The following is a 26,157-nucleotide window of genomic DNA, read 5'->3' on the forward strand; positions in this document are numbered from 1 at the left end:
TAAACTGTGCACAATTTGAAAGAGGACGTTGAAACTTTCTTTACAGACATTGAAAAACTGGCAGCTCAATTACAATGGCCTGAGGTTTGAATTGAATACAATAGTAATCTATTGTCATGTGTATATTTTACAAAAAAAAGTGAAAAGTGTTTAGGTTGCTACACTGTGGTATCTATATTAATAACAGGATGCATGGGTGAGAAATAATTTTTAAAAATTAAGACAAAGTTCATTCAAGTTAAATTTATGGCTCCCGAGCTCAGGCAGATGGTAACGCTGCGCCAAGCCGGTGAAGACCACCATGCCTGGCTGCTGGAATACTGATTCAGAAACGACCATCGAAGCAGACCATCCACACAGGGCCACTGGAATCCTGGGCCACAAGGCTCAGCTAAAGCCGACCTAAGGTTCAATCTCATCACTGAAGCTGGCCATCTATGCCTGGCACTGGAATCTCGGGAATGAATGTCAGGATCTGTATAGTGTATGCTTGCTTCCCACTGAGGCTAGTGTTGGATTCAGTTGCCTCCAATGTGATATTAGATTATTGACAGCAATGGCATGGCATAGGGTCGGATGAGACACTTCTGAGGTCGGGCTCCACAGCTGAGGCACTCGTTACACAAAGTCAGTTTGTCAGACAAGACTGGACGTTTATTCCATGCTGTCGGCTTATAGTGCTGCCACTAACGATCATATCAAGTACTCGAACTCAAGTCTGAAATCAGTGCAACTCGAACTTTAAAGAAGCAAAGTCAAGCAAGATACTGTGGACTTTATAACTAATGAAGGAGCTGAATCAAAGGTCTGGTCACTCGACAAGGTCTTTCCAGATTTTATTAGGATCCAAAGAATTTCCAAAGTTATATACTTTGTGATAACTCAGTTACACTCTCCTGCAATTAAGTCACTTACAGACGTCTGTGAATGCTAAAGATCATTTTAAAATATGAGAATGCAATGCGTCCAGATTGAAATTAATAATCTTAAAATAAAGATGTGGATGTCACAAAGAACTAGCAAAAGCCGAGATGAACAAATCCATGATAACAGTTACTAGAGCTGGTGTCTCCTTTGAATTCAGTTATTAGGATCAGCAAAAGTGGCAGTAATTCTTATCAGTTTCTTATCGATTCTTATCCCTTTTGAGATAGTATCTAGTTACCTTTTTCGAGCATGTCTGCTCTGATGATTACATTGGTATATCATTAAAGCTTAGTTCACTTCATTATTTTTTGCATCACAAACATTTCTGTGATGAATGTTACAACATGGTGTTGCACTGATTTTTTTTTAAGTTACCATTAAAAATCTCTTTGCTATTTCCTATCATTGAGGTTATTTAAAGAATTAAATAAAGCCTTTTCCTTTTTTGTTTCAATTAATGCATTTTGATCATTTTTGCCAAATTTTTGCTAACTAGTACTGTGAAAGCACTCATATCAATGACGTAAACATGGGCATACAGGCAACAACTTAAAAATTTTGAAATAACCAAATGTTAAAACTGTTTGAAAATATGAAAAGGATAGTGATAGACTTCTAGAAGACAGGGCCAGTGAAATGAAATAAATTTCGGATAAAATGTAATGCAGAGAAGTGTGAAGTGGGACACTTTTAAGAAGAATAAGTAGATGTAATATTACAAAGGATACAATTCTAAGGAGTTGAGGAGCTGAGGGGCCTGAAGGTATATGATCACAAATTGAAGATGGAAGGACAGATCAAGCACAGCTAATTAATGAATCTGAACTCTGGGCTTTATCGTAAAGGCATATAGTACAAAGTAAATATTATGAACCTTCATAAAACACTGGTTTGGTCTCAACTGGAACATTGTATTCAATATGGATACCATGCTTTGGTAAGGATGTGAAAGGATTAGAGAGGGTGCAGAAAATATTCATGAGGATAGATCCAGGGAAAAAAAAAATCAGTTGGGTGGACAGATTAGGGAAGCTGGGCTTGTTCCCCTCAGACAAGTGAAGATGTAGAACATGTTTGTCAGACAAGACATGGGCATACAGGCAACAACTGCTCAAAGTCATGCGTCGTCCACCCAGAATAGATAGAAAGAAGCTACTCCATTTGGCAGAAAGCTTGATAATTTTAATGAAATAGATATAAAAGATTAGCAATAGAAGCAAAGGTGGCATGAAGAACAATGTTTTTATACAACTGGTAGTTACAACTTAGAATGCAATTTCTGAAAGGGTGGTGGAAGCAGAATCACCTTGCTTTTAAAAGCAAATTACGTAAGCCCCTTAAGTTAAAAGGTTTGAGGGAAATGGCAAGGTTTTTGGACAAGTTAAATGACTTTTGTAAAAGAGCTAGTATAGGGTCAACATGCTTGATGTTTACAGCAGATTATACCTCTAACTTTAGCTAACAGGGAAAAATGTAACTCCAAATCATAATATTACTCAGTCCATGCATCTTACAAAAGAAGGCACCATAACATGTACTTTCTACAGACATAAAATATTCTGGGAGGTTTATAAGAGTGCTAATTGAGCTAAAAACGAGCTTCAATAAATTAGACCTCGTTGTAGTTACTGACATCATACCTTTTTGCGAACCAGCCAGCCACGGCATATGGATTGCAAGAAAATTACAGCCTCTCTGATTTTTTTGTACTTCATGTTTTCAGATTTTGCAAGTTGCCAAGTTCTGTAAATTCTTTGTATGGTCATTGCAGCCATTCTTTGCTGAAGAAACTTCTTTCTTTGTTTATAACCTCTGTAAGCAGACTGAATTTGACAGGCGGCTTCATGTTTCTGTAATCCCAAAAATATACATTTATTGTACCATCGGTATTTATTTTGTAAAAAGTAATTTGTTCAAGTAACTTGACTTTTGATATCCGAATTCAAACATTTAAAAACACTGATCTAGGATCGTGAGTATTTAGTGATGATTCATTCTTTGTGTAAGCATAAAGGATGGCAATACACAAATCTGAGAAGAAGTAACCAATTATTTTCCAGGAATTTGTTCTGGGATTCCAGTGATTCATGATATTAAAAGGTGCTAACAGGCCATCTGTTAATTACATTGCTGTATGGAGAGGCAATGAGTAGAATTTAACCAAGGAAGTTAAACCAAATATACAGTCGCACTTGTATTCTGACATTTATAAATGAGGTATATAAATGGATTGTACAGGGTGGCAGAGTGATCTGCCGATGCAGTATTAAAATTTTTATAAAAAATTGCTAGAACACACCAAATGTCATCCTGACTGTACTCCACATCACCCCTTGTTGCAATAAAATGGAAGATACAAGTTACAATCTACAGTTCTCAATGTCAAAGTTCAAACAAAAGGACTACGGACAAATTACACACTACGCAATAGCCCAAACATTTTTTTGACTGAAGTTTGCATGGCTTTTAGTTCAAGAGTTATGCAAAGCATTACCTTGTCTTGTCCCTCCTGTGCAGAATTTTACAAAAACAAAATTAGGCAAGTATCAATTTTGGACAGCTTCAGAGGATTCCCCACCATGAGCTCTGGTGAGATATCAGGCAATTCTCAACTGCTCACCCCACTACGTACACACTTTACTGCACTCATCAAATTGTACCCTCACCTGAAGAGGAAATACTTGCTGCTGCTGAGACCTTTTGGGGTTTGAGCCACTAGCATCATATTTCAAGTCCAGTTGCACAGCAGATCAAATATTGCCAGCCAGGACTAGTACTTCACAGTACACTGTGGGGTGGGATTGGAAAAAAGCTTCGAAGCACATACAGGTGGCATGGATAACATTTCATTGGAAATAGAACTCACAATCATAGATATTTAATGTCATTACATCAACACACCTGTTTAAATAAATTGTCATAGCTGCAAGAATTTGGATCCAATCCAAAGGCAGTGAATCTTTCTCTAATACCCAGGGTAGCTTAACAACTAGGCATTGCTTCATACTAGAGCATCACAATATCACAGAGCTTTCAGACAGCTGATAATACCAACTTTTATTTAACAGTATGAAAAGAGTGATTAAAAAATTAAATAGCTGCATTTGTTTTTGGAAGTTAAAAGAGAATGATAACTTCACCAATTTATCTGTTGGGAGTAGGTGTCAACTAATTCCTGTTTGGCCTATTGTGCCCAATGCTGCCCTATTCTACCACATTGTAGGTGATGTACTTCTTGCTCAATGCCCTTATTCTTCTCCTGCTGCTGCTCTCCCAGCTCTTTAGCATCCATCACATCCCTCTTTTCCTGCTTCATTGTCCAAAATACACCAAGCAAGGATTTTGTAGCACACACCATTTATACTGTACTCCCACCTGAGCTGTACAAGTATTGGAACCTCATCTTCAGGAGAAGACTTTCTGCTCCACCATGCCCTGGATGTAGAATGGCTGCTTTTTTCCTAAACTTGGCTTTAGTCAGCAGGTTCAGTAAAGGAGTCATCAACCATGGTTGTCGAGAGTAGGCACCGAGTAGCTATCCTTCTAAGGTAGCTAACCTTTGAAATGAAGCAGGAACCTGAACTATCCAGGACATAAAGCCTCATGGCTGCTTTTAAGGTCTTTGATGTCAACCTTGAAGATGTGACCACAGATGACTTCTACATTTACTGAACTGAAGTATTTTCTATTATTAATATCAGCCACACTGTATAGTGGTGAATGCTATATGTTTTAGCATATTGAATCCCTGGCCTGTCATATGCAGCTTCAACGACAAAGTCTACTATCTGGACTGTAGCATGAACCTAATCATCGGGAGATAAGGTGAAACTGTGTGTGAACTTGCACAGATTACATCAATAACAGCCTTGATGCATTTGTGGATTGAGACATTCTGCCAACCCCTACCGGGCCCCTGGAAACAGCCAGCGGCATAAAAATTGAATGCAGCTGTCAACTTGATGGTCAGAGGGATTGAGTGGCCACCCATCCATTCAGATTGCAAGCTCTTCTCCAGCTCTGTGATAATGCCCAAAACAACGTTCCCTCAAGATTGTTTTCCTGCTGCACAATCCTCCAAGATCCCCGCGTGGCAAATAATTTGAAGAAGCGAGTCAATGTCCAAAGCATTGGCTGCATGGCTTAGAAAGAACTTGGGTCCTGGATAGTGTTCCAGTTAATTTTCTTTCCTGCTGTGCAGGCTTCCAAGATTCATGTAGGATTCCTGCAGTCAAAGCTGCGATCAACATGCTGAAGCCAATCGGCACCTTAGACGTGCAGTTCAGAGGCAGCATTGTTCGTGTGACATCCTTAGTTGGTGACAGCAATGCACCTCACTCATTCAGAGGAAATGGCATCATGGATGATAGACTGAGCCTCCTGTACCGCCTCCCACACCTTGAGGATATCTTCAGCTGCAACCTTTTTCACATGGAAATTGTCCAGTTCGTGGTCTTGGGTTTGCTGGCCCCATTGTCCTTCCTCAATTTCCCAGAGCTTTTTTTGCACCATGGGAACAGCGACAACAACCCCTGCAGTGGCTGGATCCATTGGACACAGCTCCAACGAAACCTGTAGGGAATGTCAGGTACAGACAGGTCCCTACAAATGTGAGCATTTGCAGCACACACGAATGTAAGTTTAGCATAGTCCTCAATACAGTGCAACATAAAGGATTCCGTCAAGGAGGGCCATGGAATGCACATACATGTACCTGTTATTTGGTTGACCTTATTCTAATCTATGCCATGTTTTAATAACCTATGTTCTGCAAACAATGAAGGAGATTAGAATGAGTGAAACACTGTTTCCTAACTCCATCCATCACACCACCTGAGAAAAGTAGCATTGTTCAAGGTGAGAGGAAATCATCTCAACACCTTTGTGTAGCCAACGAAGCCTTGGATTGTTTTTGTAAATTGTGTCCCACAAAACATTTTACGGTCACCTATGATCACTTCTACTTCAACAGATGACCACAATCAATTTGCAATGACCAAACAACACGTTCAAGATTGCATGTGGTCAATATATGTATTTGATATAGTTGGTCTCTGCATGAGTTTCGCTTGTAGAATTTTATGACCACAGATATTTTAAACCCACATGTACAGGTGCCTGATTCAACAATGACCCTCTCATGCCTCACAAGTACAGCCTGCACCTTCAACAAATATTCTGCCCACTTGCAAGCATGGCGAAAGCCCTTTTGCATTTGCATTGTGATTCAGATGAAAATGGAAAACAACACAGCTGGTGCTTTGTGCAGCAAGTCACAGGATCGGCCTTTTAACCCAAGTGACAGCCACTAACATTCAAGTACTTTCCTTTTTCCTTGCACCCCTTGTTGACCCATCAGTTCTGTTCTTCCACATGCTCAACTCTTTTATTTAAGTCTTCATCTGGCAACATCCCCAATGCATGGACCTACAGTTTCATAATGCCATTGTGATGTACTGAGTGCACCAGGGTGGCAGTGGCTGTCAAACACTGCTAGTCTGAGAGTAAATTATGTCTTCTAATGCACGATCGTCTCCCACTATGGTACAGAGTTGTCCAGTATCATGATTACTGTCCCACCTGTATCCCAGCCTGTTGCTTCCATTCTTCACAACTGGCTTTCCAAGTTGTCCATCGTAGCAGTGGACTCGATAATCTGCTTTGACTTGAATCAAACAGACACCCAGGGCTGACCAGGATCCAACCTCTGACTGAATTGGAGAAAATCTCCCAACTGACCGCTTTACAGCTCCACAACTGGCTTACTATACTATACAGACTGATGCTCAGAACCTGCAGAATTGAATGTGGCCCACTCCCTAGGCTGCAAATAACAAGGAGCCCCTGATACTGATTGTCCAAACACAGTTCACAGCTTAAGTCAGTCACTTGCACATTGATACAATCAGGTAAGGACAAAAATCACACGACACCAGGTTGTAGTCCAACAATTTGAAAACACAAGCTTTTGGAGCCTGAGAAAGGAGCTGAGCTCCAGAAGCTTGCATTTTCAAATAAACCTGTTGGGCTATGACTTGGTATCATGTGATCTTTGGCCTTGTCTACTCAAATCCAACACCAGCACCTCCACATCTTGCTTGACTGTGGTAGAGATCCTCTGTGATAACAGACCCCCTTGACTTGAATACATCCATTAGACTAGCTATATAGTTGAAGCATGCACAATGTGTTTGATGTGTTTGGTGCAGCACGGTGGCTCGGGACCCAGGTTCGATTCCAGCCTCGGGTGACTGTCCGTGTGGAGTTTGCATATTCTCCCCGTGTCTTCGTGAGTTTCCTCCGGGTGCTCCGGTTTCCTCCCACAGTTCAAATATGTGCAGGCTAGGTGGATTGGCCATGCTAAATTGCCCGTAGTGTTCAGGGGTGTGTGGGTTATAGGGGGATGGGTCTGATTGGATGCTTTAAGGGGCGGCGTGGACTTGTTGGGCTGAAGGGCCTGTTTCCACACTGTAGGGAAGCTAATCTAATCTAATGGCACATGCTGTAGGCATGTCTTTCACCTAGCACAATGCTGCACAGCAACACATCCACTATCTTCACTGATCACTTCCGTCAACCGTGGCAAGCTGTCCCATTGTGTTTGCACCAAAAGGTAAGGCAAGACAGAAATACTGTCGGACTGTGAAGCAGGAATGTTCACAAATGCAAATCATGGGCAGAAATGCAGTATGCATCCAAGTGAGAATTAAGGGAGCAAGGAAGCAGCCCTAACATATGCCCTATTCTGATGCATGAAATGGTCCCTGTCCCTACATGCAAGGGTGGCCTACCAGGTGCACAGCACTGAAAGGTGTTGGTGCACTCCAAAACAAAGTATTCTAAGTGAATCACAGATGTGCCATGATAATGGGAAGGCTGGTGCATTCCGTTGTCAATCTGCATGGCCAAATCGTGCAGGTGGATGCTGCCCACGTAGTATGCCCTGAGGTTTCAGATCAGACTTATATGTTTAGAATTGCCACAATCTAGTTTCTCTCCAGTAAAATAGCAAATTGCATATATATGAGATAATTCATGCATTTTATGTAGGCCTCTCACCACTCAGTCACAACATTTTCAATTCGCCATTAAAACCTGGGCAGAAAATTAGACTTATTTTATCGCCATCCAGAATCTCACTCTTTCCAATCACGCTATGTTTTCCCACTGGCTTTCCATTGTTGAAACCTCTGTTTTTGTTTCAGAAATTAGGTCAAAATTATTCGAGTCCACTTCTTCCTCAAACCTTCTCAAAACGTCTAAAAAATAAAGATTACTTTAATCCAGCAATTTAGTCAGGATTTAAATCCTGATCCCAGAACTGAAATGAAAACATAAGTTTAGAGTTTCCATTCTCAGCACAATTCACTCTAAATTAGCCAAAGCACCATAAAAATTACAGAATTTTAAATTCAATTCACAGCCAGCGTAACTGAAGGGTGTGCAAACTTAAACATGTTTAATCATCATACTGGAAGCTGGGAACCCACCCACAAAACTGGACTCAACCTAGTTCAAAGGATTCAGCACAGAAAAAATGTGCAGAATATTCTAGAAAAACTCAGCAGGTCTGGCAACATATATTGAGAGTTCTGAAGAGGAGTCATGCTGGACTCAGACACATTAACAGTTTCTTTGGGCACTGGTGCTGCTAAACCTGCTGAATTTCTACAGCATTTTATGCATTTGTTTCAGATTCCCAGCATCCAAAGTATTTTGCTTTTAATAAGCACAGAGAGTTTTCTCAGAATGAAGAGCTGCCTTGAACAGGTATAAATGATTGTAGGTGCTTAGTGACACAAAGTTATACTTGAAATATTGAAAAATAGATTTGTTTTACAAGGAACAGACTGAGCATGAAAGATACCATAATACTAAATAATACCATATAATGTTTTGAAAGTAATTTTAATTATTTAATAGTAGGTACTAAGGTGGTACATAGAAACACACTGTAAATGCTTACTTTTGCAATAAACTCATTTTAACCCAAATAAATAAAGTTGTGTAGGTTAACACTCTCAAATACAATATAGTAACATCTTTTAATGTAATAAGAGGCAGAGGTGGTGAAGGAAATCAATTACCTTTATTATGCTGCCAGTTTGCATTGGTTCAAGGAAATGTTGGATTCAGTGACGGATACTGTGTTTGAGCTAACATCTGAATCTTGGAAAATTCACACAATTTGTTCCTGGGTTGCACAGAGGACCCAAAGTAAAGTTTCTAACCCGGTATGTTTATGCTGACTCCTCAAATGCAAAGTAAGCCAAAGAAAACGAAGAAAATGCAGTCTACCTTTATCAGCTGATTTCTGGTGCTATATCCTTTCCAAAATGCCTGGATTTTGATTGCTGCCATTGTTTTTCTCATGTTTTCATCCTGCAATCTTCTTGTTGCAACAGTTAGTCTCCATTTTTGCTGAATAACAATTGAGGCAGCCCGGATCTTTAAGAACCTAGTTGTGAAATACAAAGAAATGTAATCAATTCAAACCATTTTGAAAAAAAGGGACAATTTAAATCAGGATTAAAAACAAAAGCAGTCAACTCCTGTACTTTGTTTACCACAGGTGTCTAGAAAATGACTGATAGCAAACCAGGCAGTAAAAATAACATATAATCATTCATTTTTAGACCATTTCACAGGGAGCATGGAATGGAGGCTGAACAAACAAACGTTTTATAAAAAGTAAAACGTGGAATGAAGGTCCGACTATGATGTGACATTGAATGTGTACGTCACAGGAAGTCATGCGATGTCGCGTGATCTTTCTTCTAGCTTTGAGGCAAGTACGATTAGGTATTCTTAAATAAGATGTTTTCTTTACCTCAGCAGATTATCTAAAATATTCTTCGGCAGTGTTAATAGATGAAGAATTCCAGAACTACCCAAAACGCAACGACAAGGGATTTAACATTTTAAATGTCTTCATAATGAGAATGGTATGTAATAAGTTTAAGTTCACAACGGAGGTCTGATTTCTGTGTTCTGGTTTCTGTGTTAATTGAGTCTAGAACAACAGCATTCCTAATGAAATAGCAGGGCATTCCTGCAAACAAATTCCAGAGTTAAAAGTTCATGTGGTAACTTATATGACTGTTCAGCTGCGCAGTTACAAATCAGCCTAAATGCTACCACACAGGTTAATAATGTGCACAAGTGGCCAGAAAAGAAAATTTAATGGGATTTTATAACAAGAAAAATAAACATGACTGTGCAGCATAACCAATGTTCACAAGGTAACGTTTGTGATCACATCAGAAGTTATTACCAGTTTCACAGGGCAACATTGGTAAAAACTAACTTCTGTTTTCTCCAGAACTACAAAACACAGGCTGTATTTTTTTAAAAATTATTTCCCATAAAATGTTACCTAGATCTTTCTTGTTTTGTTCTCAATTGCTGTTGGATGAATAGAACAGAGTCAAGTATGGACTTATACCGCCGACGTTCAACTTGAGCCTTGAACCATGCCTGGATTTTTTGTGCAGCTCTTGTTTGTCTGGCTAGCTGCCTTGCTTTGTATCCACGGAATGTATTCTGAAACAAATTAAAATACAGAATAAAATCTTTATTGACAACGGATGTCGAAGTTGGTCAGAAAGAACAGTAAACAGTTAAGTACAATTATGCATTTCAAGTAAAAAAAAGCACACCGAGGTCACAATATTCATGCAAACAACGCCTCTAAACTGAATCGTGTATGCCTGACTAGGGTGCCTTGAATGAAAATGTGAAGGAAGGAACACAGAAAAAAATGAAATGCCGAAAGGAGCATCAACTTTGAAAGGTGAAGAGAAAACACAACACAAAGAACAAATCAAAAATTGGACCAACTGATCTAGTTGGAAAAAAAAGCTAACTTCAATAAACCTCTTGTTATTGCTGAAGGTAGGTGCAATACTTCAAAGCACGAAATGGTGCTTCAGTTTAAACCGGAGTTTAATAACAATGTCTAGAAATTGAGAACATATTTGATGGAATTGCATAAATACTGATATTTAGGTTCAAAACAAAAAGGGAATCAAAACAAAACATGAGATATTGAGTGACAAAAGGTGTGAAGAGCAGGATATTGATGCTTACGATGCCCAAAACTTGGTTGAAATATAAAGCGAAACTGAGAACTGACTGCATCACACTTCGGTTCGATGAGACTGGCAGTCATTGCCAAGGTGACCAAATCCATCACACGCCACTGCAGCGTTTTATCAAAGAATCAACTTTTGTGATTAAGGTGGATCAGACTAACTGTTGAGTGCAACCATGCACATTTCAATATAAATTTACAAAAAGACCACATAAACAAGCAGTGACGTGAAATTACATCAGCAGTATAATAATATATTGCCAGGGATCGCCAAACAAAATATTAATTTTAAAATCAGTGAATACAGAACGTTAATCACATAATTGAAGAGGATTCGGGGCGGGGGGGGTGGGAGTGGTTGCAGAGAGAGACATTAAAACTGGAGGATAAAAAACTGGTTTGAATCCGGTATTACAATTATTTTGCATCACTCTTTAGAGGGAGAAGAAAGCAATGTCAAATGCAGGGGTGCATATGTTCAAGGCCATTAGAAAACCAGCTTGGTGGTTTAATTTTAATACAAAACTCAAGTCTTAGACAATATATATTCATAGACCGATAAATCCTTTGAACAATTCAACATTCTGGAGCAGATCTTTATAAAGGTGAAAGACAGAAAATCTAATTCTTATTTGAAGAAAAAGTGGTTACCTCGCCATAAATTTCAGTCAAGTTTAACTTCTGAAATCTTTTTGAGGATTTAGCTGGGAAGTATCTGGAGTAGTGCTGTTCTACAAAGAATAATAGGTTAGAAAGAGGAAAATTACTACTGTTTAGCTATCTCTGAGGGAAATACCTGAATTACGATTGCAGCATGCCTCATTTGAAGGTATTTTTCTTGTTCAATCTTTCTTTGACAATAAGCTCTGAAGTGTTGCTGTATCACACATGCAGCTTTCTTGTTTAGAAGGAATATTTTCCTTTGTATTTTTCTACGATAAGTGGCCTGCAAGAATTTTTATAAACAAAACTGCAGTGAACTACTGTTTTTAAAGACAGAATGAAAGAGTCTTGATTTTGACAAAACGTGAAAATATTTCAATCGGCACATGATTCCCCATTGTTCTTAATCTGATTCTTTCCTAATCAGCATTTTGCGTGTGCTGCTGCAAATGTAGCCAACTATCTGGATGCCCTTCTTCACTGAATCGTTCATTTAGCAACACAAAATTTCTCACAGGTTGTGAGCAAAGAGAAAATGCTGAAGACCAGAATGAAAGATGGTCAGGGGAGAGAAAGACAAAACAAAACAAGGAAATTTATTATTGCTCAATGAACATTGCTGTACAGCAAAGGCAAACTGGATATCTGTCTCTTAATAATCCCCAGTGAGTTAAGGAACTACATTTAATGACAAAGTCAGAAGGTTATTTACGCTTACGAATTAAACTTTCAACAATATGAAAACGATCATACTACAAAACGTACCAACTTACATACTACAGCCAATTTAAATATAATATTTGAAACATTACCTGAATTTTTGTGGTGCTCTGAAGTATCATTTTATATCGTCTTTGGGCAAAAATACCTCTTACTCTAGCTTGGAGGCTGATTACTACCCGCCTGAGTGTCAAGTAGCTTGATCTATGTTGCTTCATCAAGAGGTAGGATCTGTAATATCGCTGTAATATAGCAGTCGCTACTTTATATTTCTTATACAGTTTTCGAGCTTCACGAGCACGGAAGTGAGACTGCACTACAATGGCTGCTGATTTAATCCTGAGGAAAGTTCTCCTACACCGAATCATACGGAATGTTGACTGAATTTTAACGGTTGCACTTTTCTGTTTAATACACTGGTGGACAACCATATGTCTGTATGCAGTCTGAATCGTGATAGCTGCCTGCCTCATGGACTGATATTGCACAAGCTGTGAACGGCCCATTTTGCAGGCTCTGTACCAGTTTTGGATTGAAATGGCTGCGAGACACATAGCTCTATAGCGTCCCTTTTCTCGATGACCACGGAATGCTGCTTGTAGTACTATCACAGCTGACTTTTGAATCAAGAAGGATTTTCTGGCAATGCACATCTGCAAGAATGATGTAATTCGGTGAACTGCCTTAACTTTTTTAGCCAAGTCTCGGGCTTTTTTCCCACGGTAAAATGCTTGAAACTTAATTGTTGCTTTTTTCACATCATTATATTGTTTCACACAGACATCTCTGACTTTGCATGCTCGGTACCTTCGCTGCACTGCGGTGGCTGCCCAACAGAGTCTCTTGTAACATTGTTGTTCCTTGTGCATTCGATAATAACTCTGTATTAATGTTGCAGATTTATGCATGCTCCTCAAATGCTGTCGAACAATCATTCCTCGGTATGCAGCTTGAATGAGCATAACACTGTTGCAAAGCTTTATATAATTGGCACGATCTGTTTTCATTTGGAGGTGAGCTCGATAATGCATTTGAATGATTGTGGCCGCCACTTTCAATGCCCTGTATGGAAGACAAACCCTGTGCATCCTAAACGTAGCCTGTATGACTGTGGCTGCCTTGTGCTTGCACTGTATCTCTCGACGTGCTTTCATACCCCTGTAAGCGGCTTGTATGGATACAGTTGCATTGCGAATAGCGGAGTAACTATTTTGTTGAATCCGAGTAAGCAGGTGTGCACGGTACCGCTGTTGGATGACAATAGTGGCAGTTTTAAGAGACAGATACTTTTTTCTGTCATTATAGACGTGAAATCTTCTCTGGATAATTACTGCAGCTTGACAAATTCGCCTAATTTCTTGCCTTGCTCTCATACCTCGGAAACCAGCCTGAATATGAACAGTTGCTCTCTTCACATCACAATAGTGTTTCACACAGGCATCTCTAACTTTGCAAGCTCGGAATCTTCTCTGGACAGCTATGGCCGCCCAGCATAGTGTCTTGTAACATTGTCGTTCCTTGTGCATTCGATAATAACTCTGTATTAACGTTGCAGATTTATGCACGCTCCTCAAATGCTGTCGAACAATCATTCCTCGGTACGTAGCCTGAATGAGCATAACACTGTTGCGAAGCTTTATATAATTGGCACGATCTGTTTTCATTTGAAGGTGAGCTCGATAATAGATTTGAATGATTATAGCGGCCACTTTCAATGCCCTGTATGGAAGACATAGCCTGTGCATCCTAAATGTAGCCTGTATGACTGTAGCTGCATTGTGCCTGCACTGTATCTCTCGACGTGCTTTCATACCCCTATAAGCGGCTTGTATGGATATGGTTGCATTACGAATAGCGGAGTAATTATTTTGTTGAATCCGAGTAAGCAGGCGTACACGGTACCTCTGCTGGATTACTATAGCGGCAGCTTTAAGAGATAGATACTTTTTTCTGTCATTGTAGACATGAAATCTCCTCTGGATAATTACTGCAGCTTGACAAATTCGCCTGGTTTCTTGCCTTGCTTTCATACCTCGGAAACCAGCCTGAATGTGAATAGTTGCTCTCTTCACATCACGATAGCATCTCACACAGGCATCTCTAATTTTGCAAGCTCGGAATCTTCTCTGTACTGCTATGGTCGCCCAGCAAAGTCTCTTGTAACACTGTTGTTCCTTGTGCATTCGATAATAACTCTGTATTAACGTTGCATATTTATGCATGCTCCTCAAACGCCGTCGAACAATCATTCCTCGGTACGCAGCCTGAATGAGCAGAACACTGTTGCGAAGCTTCAAATAACTGTCACGATAGGCTTTCGCTTGAAGGTGAGCTCGAAAATGGGTTTGTATGATGATAGTAGCCAGCCTCAAGGCCTGGTATGGAAGGCACACTCTGTGCATCCTAAATGCAGATTGTATTATTGTAGCTGCCTTGTTCCTGCGCTGAATCTCTTGCCTAACCTTCATACCTCTATAAGCAGCTTGTATAGTTAAGGTTGCACCACGGATGGATAAATAGAGTCCCCGCTGCTTTCTGCTCAGTGCCGAAGCTCTGAATTGCCTTTGCAGTAAAACTGAAGCAGCTCTCAGGGTAGTGTAATGCTTCCGCGTTGAGAAAGATCTAGCTGCAGCTTGGATAATTGTAGCAGCTTTGTGAATTTCTTTCATTCTTTTCCGGCTTTTCATTCCACGAAATGAAGCTTGCAACAATATGGCAGCAGTCCTTAACTTTTGATATTTTTGACATTGACATTTTCTTTGCACATGTGCCCTGAATCGATTCTGTATTACTAAAGCCGCACATCTCTTAGCCTGAAAATTTGCACGCATTTTGTGCATTCTGAAATAAGACTGTATCGTAATACAAGCTTGCCATTTTCTACTGTATTCTCTTCTTGCAATCATACCCTTATATGTTGCTTGAATTAATATTGCTGACTGGCACATTCTGAGGTATTTTTGACGTTCTTTTCTCCCCATGATCTTTGCCTTAAAATGACGTTGAACAGTTAAAGTGGCATTCTTTAACATTGCAAACTGATGCTGGGCTCGAAATTTCCGGAAAGCAGTTTGAATGGTCACTGAAGCCTTATATTGCACTTTTAAATTTTCCCTTGTAGCCATTCCACGAAATGCCGCTTGAATAATAATCACTGCTGTCCTAATATTAAGGTACTCAACTCGCTGCTGCTGCCCAACTTTGGAACTCCTATACCATCTCTGAATTGCAACGGCTGCATTTTGCATTGCCAAGTACTTGACCCTAGATGCATGCCCTCTGAATGCTGCCTGGATTTTAGAGGCTGCTTTATGTTGAAGGTTAATCATTTTGCGCACACTGTAACCTTTGTATACTGCCTGTAAACATATTATGGCTTCTTTCATTCTTATGAAATTCTGTCTTTGACAAATCCCTTCACTGTAGGCACGAAATCTTCTTTGAATTATGACAACAGCATAACGAATCTTAAGATACTGCTTCCTTTGTCTGTGCATTCTGAACATGGACTGAATTTTAACTGCAGATTCCCTCCACAAATGTAATTGTCGCTGCATTAAGTACAATCTAACAGCACACTGAAGACGGACACAAGCTTCCCTTTTCTTCAGATATTCTTTTCGCGTCTCCATACCAAGTCTTTTAGCCCGGTAATGTCTCTGAATATACAGTGTAGACTTTTTAAGAGATCTGTAATATTTTTGTACTTGCATCATTTTCACAGAGGCCTGAATTTTAATGGCAGCATTTTTAATTTTCACGAACTTTTTTCGTGACACATATCCTCGGAAAGTAGATTGTATCTTTACAATTGACCATAAAAGCCAAAACTGTCTTCGTGCTTGAAGCCCTCTGTACGCGGATTGTAAGACAATAGTTGCAGACCTTAATGCGTTGTACTCGGACTGAACTTTCTTTTGAGCTACAATTGCTCTGAAATGAGTTTGTATAATACAAGCGGCCATTTTCATTGAACAATATCTTCGCCGAGCTTGCCACTTTCTCACATGGGCCTGAATTGTAATTGCACATTGTCTGGTTTGTATAAACTTAAATCTTTCATTTCTCATTTGCCAATATGACTGAATAACACATGCCGCTTTCAATTTTCTGGCAAACCTTCGAGCCTTCATACCATGAAAATGAGCTTGTATTGTTATTGCTGCCTTGAGCATCAATATATGCTTCTCATTTTGAGCTTTTCTTGCTTTGTAAGCTCTGTAATATTTTTGAATGACTAGCACTGCAATTTTGATAGTCCAGAAAGCACGTTGAGCAATGCAGCATCTGTACCATGACTGTATTCTTATACAATTTTCTTTTTGATGTAAATACTTTTGTTTTTCTCTACACATTCGATACCATGCCTGTACTTTAACTGCAGCTTCATTTTGTCTGATCTTTTTTTGAGCTTGCCATCTCCGAAAAGCCACCTGAACCTTTACAGCTGCCTGTCTAAGTTTTCGGTAATGCTGCCTCTCCTTCCACCCCTGTTGTTTGGCTCTGAACCGCCTCTGCAAGTTAATGGCAGCTTGACGATATTTTTGGAGCCTAATGTGAGCTAACCGTACTCTTACTAAAGTCTGCATTGTGATGACCATTTTCCGAATGGCAATGTACTTCTTTCGCTGCCGATACATTCTAAAAACAGATTGGATTACCAAAGCTGACTTTGTTTGGCAAAAAAGCTTTCTTGCTTGTATGCCGCGATAAGCAGATTGAAATACTACTGCAGCCCATTTCAATTTCTGATAAGAAACGTATTCACGCTTGCCTGTCACATATGCCTTTATGTGCTTCTGCAGCGTAAGAATAGCTTTCTTCCTCTTCCTGATTTCACTTCTTACTAGATATCCTTTAGCGTAAGTTTGCAACATGAATATGGATCGTTGAAATCTTTTGTATTTATTTCGACAGAGAAAACCCCTTATGTATTTCTGGAGTAATACCAAAGCCTTGGCCTGCTCTTTGAGTTTCCGAGCTTTCCATCTTCTAAATGCAAACTGTATTATAACAGCTGATTGTTTGAGTTTTAAATAATTCCTCCGCTCAGCTAAAGCTAACTGATGTGCTCTGAAATGCCTCTGAAGTGTAATAATAGCCCTTATTGTACGTTTATAAGCGGTGACTGCAATTTTCATTCTTATGTGGCTTTGTATGAGAATACAGGAGTGCTGTGTTCGTTGAAACTGTCTTCTAGCAGCATATCTTCGCCAATAAGCCTATTGGACAGAAAAAAAGTTACAAAACTAAGAATACATCAAAAAAACACACAAGAATATGTTGTAATTAAAAATTAGACCAGCAACTACTCCAAAAGAAAACCACTCCAAAGTCAAAGTACATATGTCACATTTTCATGTAGTGAATTGATCATTGTTGAATTACCATGATTAAGCCCACAAAATAGTTTAGAAAATGTAAACAAAGATCTGAATACTTGTTTCTCATTTGTTTTAAAATTTTTCCCCAACGTGATTTTTTTTTCATGCAAAGCTAACAGATGGGAAAGTAATGTGCACTTAACAGAACTGAAACAAGACTGTAACTCAATCTAATGAGAAAATCTCGCTTTGAAATTGGAAATGTTCATCCTGAAAATTCAGACTAGATTGAAACTCATCATGCAACTTTTAAAGTTACTGAAGAACCTAACGAAGCAAGGTTTTCAATAAATATAGCTGAACTCTTACGCTGTTAAAAAAAACTGAACAGGCTACGATTTAAAAATCAAAATTTTGTTCCGATCATCACAAAAGACAGATTTTTAGTGCTCTCCAAATGTGATACTTTAAGTTTAAAACAGCAAACTATGCTGTCAATAACAACAATAGCAGGTTACAGTTAGCTAACAATACGCAATATAGAAAGCAGCGCTGAAGCAGTAAAGAGAAAAAGATTACAATCCAGTTATAGGCTATCCAATAGGAATTTAAGATAATGCCGAGCTATTACTGGCTCATGAACAATTTATCAAGAACATTAGTCAAGCAAGCTCAGCCAGAACTACCAGATGAAACCCACACCTACAAGTACAAAAATTATGTTGTACTTCATATGACTAAAATGAAGGAGCAATAAATTGAAAAGGCACTTGGTGGAATTTCTTTTGGAACACATAAGAAGGTAAATTAGCATTTAAAATGCCTAGCAACTTCAATGAATCAGTCCAGCAAACAAATGGTCATGAAGATACTACAACAAGGAATAACATCGATTCATACGTTGGGGAAAGCACTGAATATTGGTACCAGTTTAAGCACGGATTATTTGTGGTGGTTTGGCTCCTACATTGTCTCAGGGGCTTCATGCTGCATTTGTGTAGCTTGAAGGAAATACAGAGGGCAAAGCAAATAGGAATTTTCTATATTCCTTAGACGATTTTTTTCTATAGCAGCATTTAAAAGGTATCAAATTCAATTTCGAGTCTTAGCAGGGCCAAGAAGGGAAAGACCAGATCAGTACCCATTTTTAGATTTCTTGCATGAGAAATGTAAGAATGTTTAAGAATCATTCACTGAAGTAGTTGGCAAAGTACCCTGAAGTCGCAACAAAGGAAGCTAAATGAGAGGAAGGTCAAGTTATAGAAAATCTGCTGGCTCACTGAAATTATTGAATTAATTCTCAAATTACTGTGATACTGTGAAGCTTGCATGATCATCTTTGATGAAGAATATTTCATTTTTCTGTCCAAACTGTTTTCCTTTTAGCATTTTTATTCACTGCTCTCAAGATTTCAGAATTAGTGAATTTGATAAAGGGGTGTTGCAGGAAATAAAATTTGTTTGCTAGTGCAGTCCATATGCAATGTATCAGAAAGAAGTACATTTGATGGTTTCCTCCTGTATCGCTTTTGCATGTTTAATACAGCTAGAAAAGATCATAGATTTTGCCTGCATTTATTAAAAAAAAGCTTCATCTAAACCCAAGTTGTGTCTAAAATTCAGGGTCTTAAAGTTTTCAGTTAATAAATTGGGAAGATTGAATCTACTGAACAAATAACAGGCAATTCAGAACGACCAAGATCTGCACTGTTCATTGTAGGACCAGTGTTCTATTTATGTTATCTATACCAATCCACACCAGATTCATAATTATGCTAATCTGAGTAATTTGGACAAATCTCAGCCAAGGTACCTGGTATAGAGCAAAATGAAAGTCAATATTTCATTGTTCAAGATAAGCCACCGGAAAAAAAAATCTCATTATGTTGCATCAGTGTTCAGCAAGCGAGCACTGGGTAGCCAAGGGAACAGAATTCAGGCAAAATGACTCATTTCATTAGATCTGGGTATTACTGGGGTACTGGAGCAAAAAATAATATTTTCTTCTTTTGTAGTCCAACAAAATAAATAACAGAACATCAGAATCAGGATAAAATGGAAGGCCCCAAAGTATCAAATATATCTGATCTTTTTTCTATGCCTTTGTTATTCATCAAGTAAACGCATGTAAAGTCAAGGCCCCACTGAATGTTCACTCCAATTCGTGAAGGAACCTCTGAGATGGAGATATATTCATTCAACTGTTTTTTTTCTCCCCAAAAAATATCCTCTTCTTGGGCAACTCTGAGAAACCATGCGCACCTCATTTCAATCAAAATTCAAAGCACTCAGTTAGTGCCCAGATTGAGACAGGTCAGTTAGGAAGGAAGTTCCAAAGTTTTAACCTCGTGACAGTGCAATATAATTCCAAATCAGGATGTTGTGTGGTTTGGAGGGAAACTTGCAGATGGTGTTGCCTGACATATCCTGCTGTTGTCTTTATGGCTGATAGGAACCAGTTGGAGGAATTGTAAAGATTTGTACAGCTCAAATGAGAGACCATACTCAATTACTACTTCTGACTAGACTTGAAGATAAATTCTGAGAGCTTACTACTATAAAAGAAAATCATAAATGTCTACAAAAGGTACCATCTAAAACAAGTGGAATACAAGTAGCAGCACTTAGGTCTTAAATTGTGCTCGTCATGTAACATATCAGTCTAACCTGAAGAAGTGTTGCTGCTTCATTCTGCACTGCTTGCATCTTTGTCATCATCATTGTTTGAGCTTTCTTCCTTGCCACATGACCACGCCAATGCTTTTGTATAACAAGAGCAGCATTTATTTCCTTCTTAACGTGCTGTCGACAGAGGAACTTACGCACAGCTGTTTGAATGACACAGGCAGCTTGAACTTTTTCCTAAAACACAGTACAATTTTCAAATTAGAAGAAAAATCTACAATTTAGGTTGTGCTTGCCATGGTCACAGGATCTTCAAAAAGGAGAAGAATGCCTATCTTCTTACAAAATGCACTAATTCATATACGTTAATCTAAACTGACATGAGCGAAGAAGTATGGAGTCAGTAGAGTTGCAGTTAAATAATTTACACCTTTGTACTACATCATACCTGAACTTATTGGGTATTCCATTAAGCCATAATAATGAATTGCAGGAATGTTCTGCTAATATGGAATTACAAAACATCTCTATGTAAGGAGATGCTAGGTAAAGACATCTCTACAGATAAAGACAGAGGGCAATACAATGCCGAATCAACAACAACCAATAAACCAGAATTTAACTCACAACTGGTGCAAAGTTAACATGGTATTGAACTAATTAAAACTAAGGCTGGAACCATGGCAATAGGATAACTGGAATGGATTGTGGACAAAATGCATTTTGTGCATAAGTCATCAGTCATTTGCAAGCATGCATCCTTACTTCATTGTCATTTCTTGATAATATGCATGAAATGTAATAAAGGAAAGAAAAAAGTGTACAATTCAGAGTAATGTAGGCATGAGTATATTCTGATGCTTGCAGTAATGAGATAACAGTAAAAGAATCAATCCAAAAATCATACAATTTATTTAACCATTTACTTTTTTTCTTTTCAATGGCAATAAAGTGAAATATTATGACAAAAAACAACCAGTCAAGTCATTGCCATATTATCATGCTTGCATAAAACACTATTGAACATTACTGGAAGAAGAATTTAAATCTTATCAAACAATGTTGTCTGACCATACATTTGAAATTGAAAATTTATTCTTATATGATCTCCTTTCCTTTTTATTGGTTGCAAACCTGGCGCAATAAAGGTAATATTTAACAATGTAAATTTTATTAAAGTTTAGCTTGTTTCAACATATATCATTGTATTACAATTATGCGCAAAGGTCAGATGCACTGCAAAACTTACACTCTATACACATACGTTAGTTTTATTGGGGCCCTGAAAGGGACAACGTAGGTGACAATAAAATATTCTAGAAGATGATCACACTACCTGTAAAAGTTGAAGCTCATGATTTAACTTGTACTTCCTCCAAGCAGCCTGTATGATCCTGGCAGCTCTTGTTTCATTTCGAAGGTCCAGTAGACGAGCACAAAGAAATGAAACATACGCAATGACAACCTGTAAAATAATTTTTAAAAACTGTGGAAAACCAATTGTGACAAAGTTACAAAAAAATTGTTCAGTGAGGGTTCATGGTGGAATATCATTTGGAATATTTCGTTAAATTAGCACTGAACATATAGGCTATGAGCAGCAGTCGTAAACTAAACCACAAACATAACTTATTAAAACAGCAGTCATATAAGTCTTCAGATGTTGTTGGGTGCAGAATTAAAAAATTAGGTAGAAAAACAGAAATTGCTGGAAAAGCTCAGCAGTTCTGGAAGCATCTGTGGAGAGAAATTAGAGTTAACATTTCGGTTTGAGTGAATCTTCCTCAGAACTCGACCTGAAACGTTAACTCTGATTTTTCTCCACAAATGCTGCCAGACTTGCTGAGGTTTTCCAGCAATTTCTGTTTTTGTTTCTGATTTACAGCATGCACAATGTTTTCATTTTTTATAAAATTAGGTAGTACACTATTTAACGTTATCGCCTCAAGGCAAGGATATTAAATTTTACCTTCTCATCTGGGATAGTATTTGACATATCTATTTGTCGGATCATTGCTGGAACACCTCCAAGTTTCGCAACAGCAGTCGTCACCAAATTAAAATTCTTCTTTTCATTCTCTAAAAGTTCTTCATAGAGTCTACTTGATGAAGAATCTGAAAAGTGAAATTAATATGCTGTTTTGGGGCTTATGATATGTAACACTAAAAGTAACAGATGGCTCAAATACACATGTAAATTTTTACATAACTATAACAAAAGTCAGCATTTCACCTTAGTATCACAAGAAAAAAACCACAGAATTATTACACAATAGAAGAGAGACTGTTACCTCTCTGCTCGAACAATCCAAAAGTAATCCAGCTATCCTGCTGTCACTGCATATTTCTATCATCAAAATTGATCAACTTGTTTAGAAAAACATGTAATAGTGTCTGTACAAAATAAATTCAATCTTCAGCTATGCGTACAAGTTCTTAGAATCTCACCATATCAACTTGATGGCTCTTAAATCACTGATTCATTAGCCAGTGAAAACAGACTTTCCTCACACCTCAGCAATGGTGGAAACAGTGCAAATATCTAAAGTTTCCTACTCACAAGACTAATCAAGTAAAATGTACATCACAATTGCCAGACAATGACTGTTTCCAGTAAGGAAAGCTAGTCACATCTTTTTGATATTCAACGGCATTACAGAGTTGCCTAGTATCATCTGGGGAGCAGAGCACAAGGAATCAGAACCTGAACCAGACCTGCCACATAAGAAAACTGTTCAGAGAAGGAGTATTCTGTAGACCATAAAATGATTCCCAACATCCCAAAATCTAACAAGCCCCTTTTAAGTCGTGGCTAAAGATGTACATGAGTGTCCTCCACTTGCTTGCTTGCTCTGACAACATTCAAAGAGATCAACACAATCTCAGAAAGAGTTCATACCCCACTTACCAGCTTAAACATTCACCCTCTCTATCACAGCAGATTTGCAGCAGTACATGTCATTTACAAGACTGTATTATAGCAAGTTGCCAAGTCTTCTTTGATGTCACTTCACAAACCTACAACTTTCCTGACCTAAAAAGAAGACACATGGGAACACAACTATTTGAAACCTCCCCGCCCCACCCCCCCACCGTGCCACATTATCCACACAGGCAGCCAGATCTGACTGGCCTTTTACCTTCTGGCGAGTAAGATTTTCTTGGGCTGCAGTATGGCTTGGATACCCTGGGTTAGAGAGTCTTCCCAGTTGGTCAAAGCTCCAGTATTGACAAGTTCAGCATAGCAACCCTTGTCCACTGCACAGTAGCCCATATATGAAATGAATGGGGAATTGGAGATCTGCTTTGGAGAAGCAGGTCTTTGCTTTGGCCTAAGAAAGCACCAGCTGTCTGGGCCAATGCTTGCTGAGGATAAGGTGATGCAGGTTCTGAGCCCTGTCAGTTCTGCGCCTGTTCCCTTGTGCTCATTTGGTCCTAGTTTAGGGCCCAAGGGCACCAGGCTATAACTAATTTTGGTCCCAGTTTCTACTAGGACAGCTTGCAGCTTGGTATTAGTGGGTAGTGTTCCTTTTTAAAATAATTTTACATCATGTAAAAAAACAAATGTTTTGTAGAATTCCAGATGAATGGGGGTAAATACATATTTCTAATAAAATGTGCACCTACTAGGAATATTAATTAACATGGGGGTGAAAATGTCACCATAATCTTCAAAATACTGACCAGACTCATTGAGGTTTGTGGGGATGACATCAATAGAGCTTTCATCAGAATCACTGGTTGATGTATCAATTGCCACTGTACCACGACGTGCACATTCTACCGTCTGTAGCGTTCGCGAACAGATTTCATCTCCAGCAAGAAGACCAGGATGATAATGATGGACAAGAAAACATAAAACCCTGCCATCAGAAAAGGCTACTGTGAAGTTCTCAATCTGAAATAAGTAGTAGAATAATAACTCAATCAGTACAGTTTAATTGTTACTTCATATCTTTATTATGGCTTTCTTCAGAAACTACTTATAAATATTAGTCTCTCAACTAATGAGCTGACCACGCTTCAGAATAGTCTCTTAAAAACTCCAACACTTTGAGAATTAGTGTCAGCATTAATCTCTCTTGTTTTTTACTTAATAGAACCATACAAGGGTGCAACATTGGAGCAGACCATTTAGCCCATCAATCACAACAGCTTCTAACCCATTCTTATAATACTGCCCAATGTCTTTTGAATTATTCCTCCTTCCAAGCTACTGACTGTAGCAATTTCAAAGCTATTGAGAGACTATACCCACACTTATCAGACAGTGAACTCCAATACAAACAGTCACTGTGTAAGCAAGTTTTTCATCAAGTTAAGGTTTTTTTTAAAATCAATTACCTGAGCTCTGCACCTTCAGATTACTAACTCATATCCTGGGAAACATTTCCTCTTTACTGGCTCAATGCAAATCCTTCATAATTTAAAACACAGCTATCAAATCTCCTCTTTGCTTTCCCTGTTCCACAGAGCATTACAATGGGCAGCACGGTGACTCAGTGATTAGCACTGCTGTCTCACAGCATCAGGAACCTGGGTTTGATTCCAGACTTGGGCAAGACTGTCCATGTGGACCTTGCACGCTTTCCCCACGTCTGTGTGGGTTTCCTTCAATGATCCAAAGATGTGCAGATTAGATGGATTGGCCAAGTTAAGTTGCCCATAGTCTTTGAGGATGCATATGTTAGGCAGATTAGTCCTGGGGAGTGCAGGGTTACAGGGATATGGCAGGGGAAATCAGTCTGGATGGGATGCTCTTCAGAGGATCAGTGTGGACTCGATGGGTCAAATAGCCTGCATCCACACTCTTAGGATTCTATGATTCAGTGCACAAGCTGAGTTTCTTCAGTCTCCCAACTTAACTTCCAATAATAATCCATTTTGCATGATGTCAGTAAAATTAACTTAGATAATTACAGGAGACAGGGTCGTTTGGTATTTAAACACTTCCATTTAATTAATGCTCTCTTTAAATTTAATTTTGCAAAGAAATCTTCACTGTCATTAGGTATATATTTAACTTGATTGCAGCTGCAGTATCTTGAAGCATAATTTTTTCATCTTAGTTGATGAGATTTCTGTCTAATACTAATTCAGCATCTTTTTTCCACCAAAATCTACATTTAACCTCTCCAAACATCCAGAATCTCATTGCATCAGTTAATCCTCTTACGAGAGTCACAACAGTGAGCTTCAGTAGGCTATTCAATATTGGGGTAAGCATTAGAAACAATCTTAATCTTGCTCTTCTACAATACCATTGATGCAAGCATATGCCATGGGTCACAAAATGATCTTTTGTGGTAACATCATTATTTCTAGCTATGTTTGGTAACACCAACACAAATTATAATTACCAGCAAATATGTAATCCACTTGGCTCATTATATCTTCTATAAGTCTATCCTGCTCTTCAACCATTTGGGAGCTAAATAAGATACATCGAAGCAGGTGGCAGTGTTGAAAGAGGAATAGTCCTTGAATGAGAACTATTAACAAATCTTGGGACCAGAAATAAAATATTGGGCACTTAATGGAAACAGAACTGTCAAGAATGCTTTGGAACTGTCTCAAAACATCTCTGAAGAGGTCAAACATTCCTGCTGACTCATGGGAGTCCCTATTTTGTGACTATTACATTGGGAAAAAGTAAAGGCAAAGTCAAGGCATTGACTACAGTAATGTCCAAACAATTCATCTAGCAGATGCTTAAAGCACCAATTTCCTTGCACTGGCAGAGTGCACTAATCACATTTCCAGTTGGTTATTTATACAAAACTTAAACATTGCTGACCAAGGGAA

General features: G+C 38.7%; 1 protein-coding gene across 1 annotated transcript in view; it reads right to left on the reverse strand.

The window, feature by feature from the left end:
* The window catches only part of aspm (assembly factor for spindle microtubules), a 67,163-nt gene that overhangs the window by 10,647 nt on the left and 30,359 nt on the right, over positions 1–26,157 (reverse strand). The window contains exons 14-22 of the mRNA XM_048539438.2: positions 24,037–24,250; positions 22,322–22,467; positions 21,689–21,817; positions 20,395–20,589; positions 12,496–17,625; positions 11,817–11,966; positions 10,304–10,470; positions 9,226–9,385; positions 2,568–2,777 (exon numbers count right to left, since the gene is read on the reverse strand). Of these exons, the coding sequence (XP_048395395.1) occupies positions 2,568–2,777; positions 9,226–9,385; positions 10,304–10,470; positions 11,817–11,966; positions 12,496–17,625; positions 20,395–20,589; positions 21,689–21,817; positions 22,322–22,467; positions 24,037–24,250 (6,501 nt within the window). The remainder of the gene's footprint in view (positions 1–2,567; positions 2,778–9,225; positions 9,386–10,303; positions 10,471–11,816; positions 11,967–12,495; positions 17,626–20,394; positions 20,590–21,688; positions 21,818–22,321; positions 22,468–24,036; positions 24,251–26,157) is intronic.

Source organism: Stegostoma tigrinum, chromosome 8 (genome assembly GCF_030684315.1).
Source record: "Stegostoma tigrinum isolate sSteTig4 chromosome 8, sSteTig4.hap1, whole genome shotgun sequence".
Lineage (NCBI taxonomy): Eukaryota > Metazoa > Chordata > Chondrichthyes > Orectolobiformes > Stegostomatidae > Stegostoma > Stegostoma tigrinum.